Raw genomic sequence first — 13,003 nt, forward strand, 5'->3', positions numbered from 1 at the left:
ATACGGAGTACATGTAGATAATATGCTTTCGTCGCAAAAAAGTTTAAGTGCAAGTCGTGTTGATGCATCTCTCGGAACGTGAGACATGGACCTTGCACGGTCTCCCTTGTGCGCCCTTGTATGATATCGCCTGTGGCCAGGAGTCGAGATTAAACTGATTTGGAATCCGAATAGCACCCTCATTTGGTGCGAGGCTCCCCCATCGCGAGAGTTCATATGGAGTTGCGGTCTACCACGTACTGATGACCATCCCATTGGACGCCTTGGGTCAAACCCTGGTCTTGAATACAGCCGGATTATGAGTGTCACGGCCGGCAATACCGAGAGACTGGCTCGAGGTGGTGATTGTTGGTTGCGCTGTACGAAATAGCTGGGCATGGTACCCCGAGGTTGGGGTTGGTCTGTCTGGGTTTGGATGGGAAACTCTTGGCTGGGATGAGGCTGTCAATATCCTCGAGCTCGGTACTTGAATCAGGGTGGTATCATGGGACGAAAGTGACCGGTTCTCGTGATTTCTCCTCGCAAGGCCGCTGCTTTCTCGACAGGGAAAGCTGACCTGCGACTTGCTGTGCCGCTTCGTATCGTCCTGGCTGTGCAGCTTGGATTGGAGGGAGGATCAAACAGAGCAAGTAGGCAGTGGCAGTGACAGGCTGAGTTCAGCGAGCACCTGGTGGTGTGGCCAGGAGACAAAGACAGCACATCAACTGGAAGATCTGGCTCGCTGATTGCCTACCAGGATTGTCGTCCCTCATCGCTGTCGCTATCGCACCCGACCATCGCATCCAACGTGCCCAGCGTAGGTGAGAAGGGTAGCGGTACTTACAGGTACATAATCGGTACTCGACCAAATTAGACACTGCAACAGTGGCTGGCTGCATTGCGCGGTTTGGCAGGGGCTGGGAGACGGTCGGCGATGTGGGCAGCAAGGGAAGCCGGCAAGATTCATCGACGCGGCCCATGGTCCGTGTTGCTTTTGGGCTCTTCGGGGAGCCCTTTTCGCCCAAAGCCTCGAGAGCCCACTAAAACAGTTCATTGGCTTCCCTTTGCTTGAAACTTCCACGACCCAGGGCCAGGCCTGTTGATTGGAATCCGCGACCATTTCGCTCTCAAAAAGTCTCCAGTCTCTCGCGGCGCCCACTGTTCCTTTTCCCATCCGGCCCGGCGCTGGCGTGGATAGCTGCCAAGGAAAGGGGGGAGGGTCCGGAGGCGGAGGAGGAGGAGGAAGACGAGGAGAATAAGCAGGCGCTCTCAAAAAGGCGCTGAGAAGGCGAAGACAAGGGACGTCCTGTCTTTTCATCAGATAATTCCATCCCTCAAGTCCCTGGTTGCGTCTAAGTCGCTATCGAGGGAGGAGCTGGCAGCCTGCCACACCTAATTACCTACCTTCCTCAAGGCGAAGTGCATGAGCAAATCCTAGGTACCTTCCCAAAGTTCCCAATTAACTCATCCCTTTCTCTTCTCACTCTCTTCTATCCTGTTGCCTCTCACATCCTCTTCGCTTCCAGAACTTCTTCCATTCAACACACACCAACTTTACCAGTTGGGCTATGACCAGTCAACCGCGTGAGTAGCTCGTCTATTCGACAAGAGTCAGCTGTTGTCGTCATCGTCACCAGCCGCCGGACCGGACATGCCTTGATTACCCTGCAACGCTACCGACGCATCCACGCCAGCGACCTTGCGTAATCTCTGTGGACCGGACGGATTTGCGAGTCGCGAATACACCCGCTCTCAAAGCCGCTCCAAGCTTGAGTAGCTTCTGCGACTGAAATCTCTCAGGGGCCGCATTTCGCTACTGCCCCTACTGCACTCTTCTTGACCCTCAACGAGGCCTTTTCTGCCATATTTGGCCTTCTCGTCCTCATCATGGCCTCGCTACCACGGCCTGCTGTCAGCGGCGAGAAGACCATGACAGACGGATGGCTGCACACTAAGGGCCTATTCCTCTCGGTCTGGGCATTGACGAGCCGCCGTATGAGAGTCTTTGGCGCCTTCGTCCTCTTCCTGTAAGTTGATGGCCCAGAAATCTCGGCTTGTTTTCCTCGTGAATAGTGAGTACTGACCACATCGTATTAGTGGTTTCTCGGGATGGCTGTCACTTCCCACGCTCAAGACGATCACCGTACCGCAAATCTCCCTCGAATACGCACATTCACCCTACAATCATTCCAAAGTCGCTCTTCTCGTGGAGAACCGACCCAATCCGATTCTTGCGCCATTGATGCTGCACTTCATCTCCGTCGTGCCTCCCGACTGGCGCTTCCGCTTCATGGGCTCTGTCGAATCCGTAAAGGCTATCAACGCGTCCATGGCGATTCGTGAGCAAGTTGCCGCCGGCAAGCTCGACCTGACGTACATCCCTTCAAACATGAGCACGGCTGGTCAAGAAATGATCAGTCGATTCTTGACAACCCTCTGGCTGTACGAGACCGTTCTGCAGCCTGCCGAGTGGCTTCTCGTGTTCCAGACCGACAGTATCCTCTGCGCCAATAGCAAGCAGAACATTAACGACTACCTCGAATATGACTGGATTGGAGCCCCGTGGAACCCTGGCGGCAGGTGGGGTGGCAACGGTGGCCTCTCTATCCGTCGTGTCAGCGCCATGATTGATATCCTCCGAAATCAGAAGCGTGTAGATGGATCTGAGCCCGAGGATGTCTGGCTCGCTGAGCGCCTTGCTCACCGACCCGGAAGCAAGGTCGCTAACGGCACTGTATCATTGACGTTCAGTGGCGAGATGCACTCGGGTGAAGTTGCAAAGATCAACAAAGGAGCAGAGAAAGAAAAACTAGCGGCCGCTGCAGAGGGTGAACTCGTCTCGGGCATTGATGACTCTCGAGAGGGCTTTTACGAGCCCATGGGCTATCACACCGGCGGCAGTGGCCTTTACCTTCACGGCGCCATCTGGGGTACCCCGGCCCTACGCAAACACATCTGGGACTACTGCCCTGAGGTCAAGCTTACGCTAGCTATGGACGCAGCCAAATATGTCCCTGGCAATTGCAAGGCCAATTGGAAGAGAGGCCTTGAAGGTGTTGAGGCGGAAAGTAGCGGCAGAGAGTACGAAGAGCGAGCGGTAGATTCACCATACCCATCCGGTACAGAGTCCATTGAAGGAAGGGACTACCCGATGTTGCCGCCTGGCCTGACGCCATGGTGACGGCTGGCCAGCTGTCATTCTGTCAAGAAACCCTTTTGCTCGCAGCATCATGCAATGCGATGGATCTGGGATGAAATAACGGCGCCGCCGTAAAGTTTGTTACATTACAGGAACTTGTTAGCATATGATTTGGCTTGGCGTTTGGAGGTCATGGCCCTGCAGGGAAAGGGAAATGGAACCAGATAGCTCAAGAAATGAGTCATGCAAGGCATACCTTAGGTCATGAACTATGAGCGACCATTGAGACAACTACAACCGTGCTGTGGACAGGTGAGTTTCGCTCCCACGAAATAGTCGCTGCAATCAACACTAAACGATCCCCAGCCTATACGGGAGGAAGTAAGTCTTATAAAGTAACTCCAGTGTTGGAACCTTTCCAAACTTTCTTCCGAGCCACGATCCCTGCAGGGTACAACTGCTCACTGCAATTAAACCAAGACTTTGCGAGAGCAAAAATGGAGAAACCACAAGTGATGATCAGTCCAATCCGGCAGTACTGTCCCGGACGATCCGTCAGTCTGCCTCGATTTTGAAGGTCAATCTCTCAGTGAAGTTGGCTTACCATCTGTCTTTACCCTCGAGGACTATCCAAGCAGGAGCAAGAAGATTCATCTCCGAAGTGTCCGCAAGGTTCCTTGATGCCTAAATTTGTACTTTTATGGCTATAGCGGGTGTGGCGAGATGCGCTGCGGCAAGGTAAGGTACGTTCTATAGCCTACTTATAGGTTTGCGAGAGCGAAAAACTAATAATAATAATAAGCGTTCACAATGGCACGGCCTGCATACTGCAGCCATCCTCAGGAATGCGCAACGGACAATCCGCGACTGTCATCGGGGAACGCGGTGAATGAAGAATGCCCATTTCAAGAGAGAAAAAAAAAATCATGACACGCTTGGCAGACAAGGCCCTAAGCAAGAAGGGCAAACTAAATGTAAATATGCAATTGGGATATCGAATTGTGGTACAGAACTATGGTTGCTCTTTGAATCTTGAGCAAACGGAGTCGAATCCTCAAGCAATAAACCAACGACAACAGAGCCTGCATCCCAGGGCCTGGTGTCCGCCTAAAATATAGGTAGGTAGTAATTATTAAGGTACTCCAGCTTAGAGCACGTAACCCCCGCTCCCGAGACACTGCCACTCGCGCACGCCAGTGCTCTCCTCCAGCTCGACGCACCACCAAAGTACCTCCTTCGCCTTGTCAACCTGCCCGCTCTCCTCGTGCGCCCGGGCCAGCGCGAACCAGGCCTCCGCGTTGTTCCAAGCACTGCCAAGCTTTGTGAGGGAAGACAAGAGGCCGTAAGCGCGGTCGCGGGCGGCGAGGCGGTCGATGGTCGGCACCGAGGTCGCCTTGTACGGCGCGGGCAGCTTGTCATCCGAGTCGGCCCTCTCCACCGATTTCACCGACGACGCCGTCGTTGCGGACTGATGGGTGCTTGTCCTGCTGGCGGAGCCCGAGCTGGACGCGTTGGAGCCCAGACCCAGCGGTTCTGACGGGAGACCGTGTTGGGGGACGGCGATCTTGGGAAGATTCGGTGGCGGGAGGGAGAGGCTGGAGATGTTCTCCGGCACGCTCAGCGTCGGGACGGCCGGTGGCGGCAAGACTTTCTCACTGTAGATGTCGAGCAGGATGTCGGATAGGCCGACAATGGCTGCTGGGTGGTCGGGATAATGAGTGAGGGCCATCTCGAAGTCTGACCGAGCCAAGTAAGGTGAGCCCTTGGCTAAAGAAAGATAGCCGAGCTATAGAAGCTGTTAGTTGAAAGAACTCATACCTATTCAAGTACTAAGACTATACTCACCTCGGCCCACACGTCTCCGAGCAGCTCGTCGACACCCTTCTTCTCCGCCCAGCTATTGCCCCTCATAGACAGAGAGCCTGTAGGATCCTTGGCCACTTCAGCTTCGAGTATTCCTACAAGCTTCTGCGCTTCCGAAATGGCTCCCTTGCTATCTTCAAACATGTTGGCTCGACGGTAGAATCCCGCAATCATCAACCAAACTTTAACCAGCAGTACAGCTCTTTGTCTTCGTTCCATGTCGTGAGGAAAGTGGATCAGTGGCAAGGGGTTTGATATAGTGTAGGTGCCACTGGCAGAGATTTCGGAGAAATTTGTTGATCTTGATTTCTGGGAGGCATAAGACTCCAGGTGATGAAGTGAGCGGCCCCGAGAAACAGAAGACGCAGTTGAAGCCTGACGGTTGCCCGTAAGAGGGAAGAACTCGGACTGCTGCAGCTCATCGGCCGGAGTGAAGAACACCTCTCCGTCAATAACCGTCGGCCCGTGTGGATTGGTGCCTGCGCTACTGACACTTGCTGTCCTCTTGGGGCCACCGCTGCTGTCCCGCTTGCGCAAGCTGTGTCTTTTACCCGATTCGCTTCTCGATCGGCGCGTTAGACTGGAAAGTCGCCGCGCTCGTTTCTCTGTCGGTGATCCATTCTCTTGTGTGACTTGTATTGTCGGGGCTGCAACGCTGGCTTGTGTCTGCGCGGTTTGTGGGCGGGAGGGCGTGACTGTTTTCTCGGTTTCAGCTATGCTGGGTTGCCGCGTTCGTGTAGAGCCGAAGAAGCTACCCTTTATACTCCTCAATGTGCCAGCTGAGCTCTTCGGCACCGTCATCGTGTCAACAGCCTTGGGCGGTTGCATACTTGGCTTGGCCTCGAGGTTTCCGAACAACCTTGTGAAGAGGGACAGCAGCTCAGGGCAGGCATTAACGGCGATATCTGGCCCTTCAAGCAGCTCAATGATGGCGATCTGCGTCATCTTGGCCTCGAGAATACTTTCCTTTTCGGTATCATCCATGTCATCCACCACGCCCTTGCGTTCGTTAGCGATTTTTTCGTCCTGAGCTCCGGCCTCGTTAAGATGCTCGCTCTTGAAGTGGATATCCTGTCTTCCGAACAGAATTGAGGGATCACCAAACTGCTCGAAAGCACCATCGCAAGCCTTTCCCGCCATGCTGTAATCCTGTCTCGCGCTCAACAACAGCGCTAAGAGATGCCACAGGGGAATCAGGGAACGCTCCTGCCAGTACGCGCCGTGGTATAGATCTTGCTCATTGTCGGCAGACTTGTTGGAAATGAGTGCTGTCTTGACAATGTCAATCGCCGGAGTCAAATCTCGACGCTCGGCGAGTAGCAGGCCGAGAGCGAAGAGACTGCGGACATCCCTAGTGCGACCCAGTTCTGGAGACAAGGATTTTCTCAGGCATCTGATCGCCTTTGTCTGAATCTCAATCCGAGATGCTGCGTCATATGTGGTTCTCGACCACTGAGCTTGGGAAAGGCCAATCGCTTGCCAAGACAACGCAATCAGATGAGGCCGGATCTTGGGATGAAGGGTAGTCGCCTCGTCCTCTTCGGGGACAGTGTTCTCGCTTTCAATGCCATTTCTCAGCTGCGGAAGCCTCGACAACCAGTCCTCTAGCTCATTGCCAATAACACGGGCTTTCTCGACCGCTTCTCTTCCACCATAGCGACATAGCGCAAGAATGCACTGTGACATGGTTTCAAGAACAGTCCCGTCATCATCGAGGTTGGGCTCCAAGTGGCCAGTTTTGTCCACCCTGGCCTTGCCGTGCCTGACTAGATCGAGGTACGAGTCGAAGGCCTTGAAGGCTAGGTCGAACTCCGCCACGGCCAAGTGTAAGGTGAAAAGACATCGGAGAATCGCGGTGGAGTGATATGTCTTTGTCGCTGCGGCATACAAAGTGTCGAGAACACCTCTACTGAGGCTCTCACGACCCCCTTGGCCAAGGTCCTTCTCAGCCCAACCGCGACCACAGAGAATGGACCAATTCCTTACTACAGCCTTGACGAAGGACTCGACTTCTTCTCTTGTCTCATCGGCTCGGGGGAAGCTGGTCTCGCTGATGAGCAGTGCCTCGTATATGGCCTCGGTTTTCTTCAGCTCGACCCTCAGATGGTTTCGCGCGGAGGATGCCTCGTCTGTGATTTTACCAAGGAATCCCGTTGGGAATGGGATGTCCAGTTCAAGTATAGTTGTCAACGCCAAGTAGTACTCGAGCCAGACTTGTCGTCTTGGGACCGAACCCCTGTATCCATATCCTCCCGTTACCGGCCCTGTCATTGACTCCCAGTACCTAGCCCAAGAGCGGAAACAGGCGAGCGAGTCAGAATCCGCAAGCGACCTCTCATTTGAACGGAGCGCCTCGCTGTGAAGCACACAGTACTCGGTCAGAAACAGTTCAGACCAGACTTTGAACTGCTTGTGAGCGTTTTGGGGATTTGAAGCCATGGATACGGATGGCAGTGCAGAATCGAAGACGGCGAGGGCCTCAGCCGTCTTTTTATTGCGGGTAAGGCAGTTCGCCTTAATAGCGGCAGCTTTTAAAGCGCTGATGTTGGTCCATTCCGACACCTTGTTGGTGGTCCCAAGCAGTGCAAGCTCTTGTTCGATGTCCTGCGGCAACTTGGCCGCTGCCTGATCGACCTCTCCAACCACCCAGTGCAGCAATCCCGCGCAAACCTGAGCTTGGAACCTGTCTTCTGGGTGGGTTATTTCCCCGTCTATTGCGTCCTGAAGCTTTGCCTGCACGTTCGCGGCGTCGAGATCCTTGGCGGATACAGATGTCGAAGGTCGTCCGGCACCGGAGGGGTCGGTGGCTTTGGCAACAGAGCATTCCGTTTCGGCGGCCAAGGTCAGACCTAGAGGAGACTCGTTGTCAGTAACGACGGCATCGCAGCGCTTGCGTGCTTGTTTCGAGGTGACGGACAGGCTCGGTCAGGCGCATGTTTCCTGATTTTGCGGACGAACTCGGGGACGGCACTCCAATTGCCCTCGCAGCGAGCATCGTCGAGTGCCTTGATATAATGGGCGGCCTTGTTCGGATCGGGCTGCGAAGAACAAAGAAGAAAACATTTGGTCAGCTCCGAGATCTCGACGTCATGGGGGTCAAAGCCAGGGGAGAGGTCTACCAGCCCCTGGAGAATGGGACAAGGAAACACTCACAGCCATTTCGCGATGCTGAAGCCAGTGCCAGTGACGGGAAAGAAGTGCAAACCAATCCTACTAGCAGCGCATTTGGGTCCACAGCATTAGGATGATTTGCTGAAGATATCTTGGGGGGTGAAGGGGGGTTGGCGATGTTCAGTTCCCAAGAATGGCTTAAGTAGGGGAAGGCACGTTGCGTAAGTGATTGGAGCAATACCAAGGACACGCCCGCTTGTCTTGTTTGGCAGTGCTTCCACCAAAGTACGAAGTACCCCCGGGAAACCAGGTAGGTCAACCGGCAGAAAAGTGCTGGCTACAGCACAAGCTTTTGAATTGTAGAGCAGGGCAGCGCAGCACAAGGTCCCTTTGATTGACATCTGGGGAGCACGGGCCAGTCGGACACAGGGCGGTGACCAGACTTGCCAGGATGGCATCTGAAGATTGGACTGGACCGCCTTGCAGGGGTCAGAAGGTGGGTCGCAATGGCCAATCAGAACCAGTGCCTCTGGTCGCCGGGGAGGTACAATCAGCATGTACCTTCACTTACAGGAAAAAGTTTCATTCAGCATCAACGCCGGGTGCATTCTTTTGGCTGTGATTCGAGATATTGCGTGTTTCCTCTCACTGCGGTGCTTCAAACACGAAGGAGGGCTCTCAATTGGTTTCTTACACTATTATTTCAACCCTGATCGCTCAGTACAATGTCTCTCCCGCCGGATCTGAAGGTCTTATGCCGCAAGTTAACATCGACACCACCGGCTCAACTTCCTCACTCAATCCCGGCCCTCATTAACCACGTCCTCCGCTGCAAAGATGTCTTGTCTGCGCCTCATGATCCCAAAGCTACATTCAACTCGTCCGAAGTCTCAAGCTTGGTTCATAAGCTGAGGACGATCATCACAACCTTGCTGAATGGCAAGAGTGCCACTGGCCGCTTCACCGGCGCAACTCTCGTCAAGGCCGTCGTCGATGTAGGCGGCTGGGAGTGTCTCAAGGAGTCCGGCAACTGGGTTCGGGGGCTTTTGGGGATGCTTCAGGTACGCGAAATTCCGATATCGTGTTCGCTCTGGTCACTGACTCTGCTTTTCAGAAAAACGACCCATTCCCGGTAAAGGAGATTGCCATTGTCACACTCGTGCGCATATACAGTCTCATCCACAGCTACCAAACCCTCACAAGAGAAATCGCCACACCAACCATACCGACTTTCTTCAACGCATGTATTCAGATGATCAAGCTCCCAGGCGCAGGGCAGCGTCTCAAGACGCCGCTCGCCGTCGTTGAGACTGTCCTAGACGCCTTCTCCGCCATGATCCCCCTGTACCCAACGACCTGCCGCCCTTTCAACGGCCAGATTAGGACGGCCATCAAGCCCTACTTGGCGCCTACCTCCTCCGATGGAGCAACCGTTCCTCATTCTCTCCGCCGGGCAAGCAGACATCTGGCCATCTCCCTGCCACTGACCACGGCAGGCAAAACGGGACCCAGCGACGACTGGGTCAAGTTGGTCGACGAATTGCGCAAGGACTTCCACTTTACAGCCGATCAGGTTTTCCGCGCCGTGCAGGAGTCTTGGGAGGCCTCGGCGCCGTACACCCGCTCCAAGGTCGACTTCGATACCGTCCCGCAGGGTCTCGAGATGCCCGACCAGCTACCCAACTGGACAGGCATCTCTGCTGGCCGTGACAGACTGGTCGGCTTGCTCCAATACATGGCCGATGCCCTCCGCCACTCGACTAAGACGCCCGTTACAATCCCCGTCGCGGCTCTCATGGATATGGTCTCTCGTGTTTCGCTAATCAGCCGCAACTCCAAGTCCCAATCATGGGACCAAGCGCTCGAGACCCAAGCCGCCGTCGGCAGGGAGGAAAAGGAGGAGCTGTGGGCCGCGGTGCCCGACGTCCACGTCGCCGCTTTGGATCTGCTTCTGGTCCTTGTGAAGAGGCTGGAGCACAACGCGCTCTCGACCATTCCAGAGATACACGACAGCATGATACTCGTCTTCCGCTCCGGTATGAACATCCCCGTCGTCCGTGCCGCAACGTACAAGCTCCTCAACGAAACCCTCCCCGTCGTCGGCCCTGGTCTGCAAAAGCTCACCGTCGAGACTCTCGGCATCGTCTCGCTCGCGTGCTGCAGAGACATCCAGCAAGAGTCGGGCCACATTCAGAAAGCAAAGCCAGCGGCCAACAATAAGACGGCGGGCGAAACCAAGAAGAACAACATCGCTGCCAACGCGGACCTCTTCCTCCCCACGCAAGCTACCACAGACTCCACCACATCATCCTCCAGACAAACCCTTGTCGACAAGGACCACCTCGCCGCCGCGGACTCCCTCCTCGCCAGTCTTCTCTCCCACCTGCCCCAGCGACACCTCAAGCCGGGCCTGCGCGGCCTCCTGGACCAGACGGCCATCCTCTCGCGCAACAAGGCCGCCATGCTCGCCAGCGTCCTGAACCCCTACACCAATCAGGGAGGTGCCATATTCCCCAGCATCCTCCCCTACCTCTCGCAGCAGTACCCCCACGATCAGGGCGTCGAGATCCTGCGCTCCAACATCCGCCCTGCCCCCGCCGCGCAAGCCCCTGTGGATGCGCTCGAGGGCGTCAACATCACGCTCGAGGAACTGGAGGCCGAGGAGGAGACCAAGGACGCGGGTGAGGAGATCCTCGCCGAGATCCAGGTCGCGGGCGACGCGCAGGACGCGGAGATGAAGGAGGCGGCTGGCGAGGCCACTGCCGGCACCATCTTCGTCGCAGGTGATGAAGATGGCGACATTAGCAACCCGTACACCAACAAGGCCGCGGGAGCCTCGATCGAGGTCGCCAACCCTTTCGCCGTCACCTCCGCGCAGAAGCGCAAGCTCGAAGACGAGGGCGCGAGCCCGCCCAAGAGACAGAGCGTCGAGAGGAAGGAGGTCGAGACGACCATTGTGGCTGCGGCGCCGGAACCCGTTGCCACCAAGCCGGTCGAGGATGCGGATGACGACAGCGACGATGAAAGCGTGCACCTCAACATGGATCTTGACGAGGAGGAGGAAGAGGAGACAGACGACGAGTGAGGACGTGGGAAAGAGATGGATTCACCTGTTGTCGTTTAGTTGGACATAATACCCCTACTGGAGACGAGGTCCCGGTCGAATAAAAAGTAGTGATCTGGGTATTGATTTTGATTGCTATAGAGCTCTCGACGGTTGTAGTCGAGGCCGTATCTGTACATGATACTGTTAAAGTCCAGTATCCAAAGCCATTGCGGCCGACTTATTCTGACAAGTCTGTGTGAAGTGTATAATTGACCCGCTCGTGACAAGCCGGGGGGTTGCATCACGAAATCCCAATTTCATCTTCCCGCCGATGATAGCCCTCTTTCAAACGCCGCCGTATGAAGAATATCCCCCTTCCCACCGTAACAGCCCGAAGGTAGGCCCGTTTTTTTTTCTTGCTGTGGAAAAAATCTGGAAACCCCAGACTTCAAAAGAAAAGAATGCCAACCGCAGAACCCCATGCATCAATCCCGCAACCAAGCCCTCCGCTTCTCTTCCTTCTTCGCCCGCCTCTTCTCCTTGAATTGCTTGAGCTCCGACTTGCTGGGCTTCTTGCCGCTGCGCTCGGCCTTGAGGCTCCGGCCGTTGTGCGAGTTAGCCGCGGCGTCGACGTCGAAGAAGGCGTTCATCTGTCGCCGGCTCTTGGCTTCGTCCGTATGGCGGTCGGGGCCATCGTCCAGGGTCTGGAACTGGCCGGTGAAGCGGTTGAACTGAGCGGTCGCGCCGTATTCGTTGACCGCAGAGGACGTCTGGTTCGCCTCGTCCTCCTCGGCTGAGCTGCCTTTAGCGTACCACGCGTTCGGGTCGTAGTCGCCGTGAATGGCTGGATTGTAGCCGCCGGCTGGGGGAGCATCGTTCGTCGGTAGGGGAGGAGGGCCCGAGGGTGTCGCGTTCGCGTTCGCGATCGCGGTCGTGCCCGGTGCTGCTGGGGCTGCCGGTACTACAGTTGCGCCGGCGGTCGCTGGATTTGAAGGCACGCGAGGGTTATCCCATTGTGACGCGCCCGTGAAGCGATTGTAGAAGAAGTATGCCTGAGATGTCGGATCCCACTGAAAGTCCCAGCCGTCATCTTCTGTCGCTGGAGGAGTTCCCGAGGGCAGTGGCGGCGCCTCGTTGGGGAGCGGTGGCGCATTGGTAGGAGAGGCAGGATGGTCATCGCGGGCGTCGGCAAGTGCGGGAGAGCCAATTGAGCTGGCCTCGCCCGACTCTGGAGAGCTCGAATCTCGTCGCGAGGTGTTGCTGTCGCCGTTGTTATTATTGTCGTCGCCTTCAGAAGGAGTCGATTTATTTTCGGTAGACTCTTGCTTAAGGTTGGAAGCATCATCGGTCGGTCTGCTTTGTTCCTGCTCAGCCTTGCGCGGGGAGGCGGTTTGCGGAGAGTCTGACGCCATGGTTTCAAAGTCGGAATGCAGGGTTTAATGAAGTGGTGTGGGTTGTCTTTCGTGTGTGCTCGCGGGTGAGTTGAGAGTGCCTGTCACCGGGTAAGAATTGCTATGCCGGCTGAGCAAGAGCGTCATCTCTTAACAGAAGATGGCGATTTGGAACCACGTGGTGGGTGGGCTGAAAGAGCAAGAAAGCGAACGATAGAATCGCAGGTTTGTTGGTGCTTGGAGCAGAGTGCTGCAGTGTCCACCTGAAATTTGGAAGACAAGGAAGATGCCGCCAAGGATGGGAACATGACGGCGATTGACAGGCGGAAGGTGACCTACACCGGGGTATCCGTGACCACACTGTATAAGGCACTCGCGTCAGACTGATATGATCAACTAGAAACACTGTGTGGGGTTTGATACCGTATTCTTCTGCAAGCCCTGGAAGGTAAGGCGAGATACGTACCGACCGAC

The 13,003-nt window shown here is 55.6% G+C and overlaps 4 protein-coding genes across 4 annotated transcripts; 2 read left to right on the forward strand and 2 right to left on the reverse strand.

Moving 5' to 3' along the window:
• Positions 1–1,866: 1,866 nt before the first annotated feature.
• CORC01_06001 (uncharacterized protein) lies at positions 1,867–3,160 on the forward strand (the record flags this gene model as incomplete). Its single annotated transcript, XM_022617643.1, has 2 exons — positions 1,867–2,006; positions 2,077–3,160. The coding sequence occupies 2 exons, from the start codon at positions 1,867–1,869 to the stop codon at positions 3,158–3,160; spliced, it is 1,224 nt and encodes a 407-aa protein (XP_022475884.1).
• Positions 3,161–4,265: 1,105 nt separating this feature from the next.
• On the reverse strand, positions 4,266–8,493 carry CORC01_06002 (filamentation protein; the record flags this gene model as incomplete). The annotated part of the gene is made up of 5 exons (XM_022617644.1): positions 4,266–4,904; positions 4,964–7,830; positions 7,899–8,019; positions 8,135–8,191; positions 8,389–8,493. The coding sequence occupies 5 exons, from the start codon at positions 8,491–8,493 to the stop codon at positions 4,266–4,268; spliced, it is 3,789 nt and encodes a 1,262-aa protein (XP_022475885.1).
• Positions 8,494–8,817: 324 nt separating this feature from the next.
• On the forward strand, positions 8,818–11,177 carry CORC01_06003 (uncharacterized protein; the record flags this gene model as incomplete). Its single annotated transcript, XM_022617645.1, has 2 exons — positions 8,818–9,153; positions 9,207–11,177. 2 exons carry the CDS (start codon positions 8,818–8,820, stop codon positions 11,175–11,177), a joined length of 2,307 nt encoding a protein of 768 aa, XP_022475886.1.
• Positions 11,178–11,623: 446 nt separating this feature from the next.
• Positions 11,624–12,550, reverse strand: CORC01_06004 (WW domain-containing protein; the record flags this gene model as incomplete). The annotated part of the gene is made up of 1 exon (XM_022617646.1): positions 11,624–12,550. One exon carries the CDS (start codon positions 12,548–12,550, stop codon positions 11,624–11,626), a length of 927 nt encoding a protein of 308 aa, XP_022475887.1.
• Between the last annotated feature and the right edge of the window lie 453 nt (positions 12,551–13,003).

The sequence above is a fragment of the Colletotrichum orchidophilum genome (genome assembly GCF_001831195.1).
Source record: "Colletotrichum orchidophilum strain IMI 309357 chromosome Unknown Scaffold_43.1, whole genome shotgun sequence".
Taxonomy (NCBI): Eukaryota; Fungi; Ascomycota; class Sordariomycetes; order Glomerellales; family Glomerellaceae; genus Colletotrichum; species Colletotrichum orchidophilum.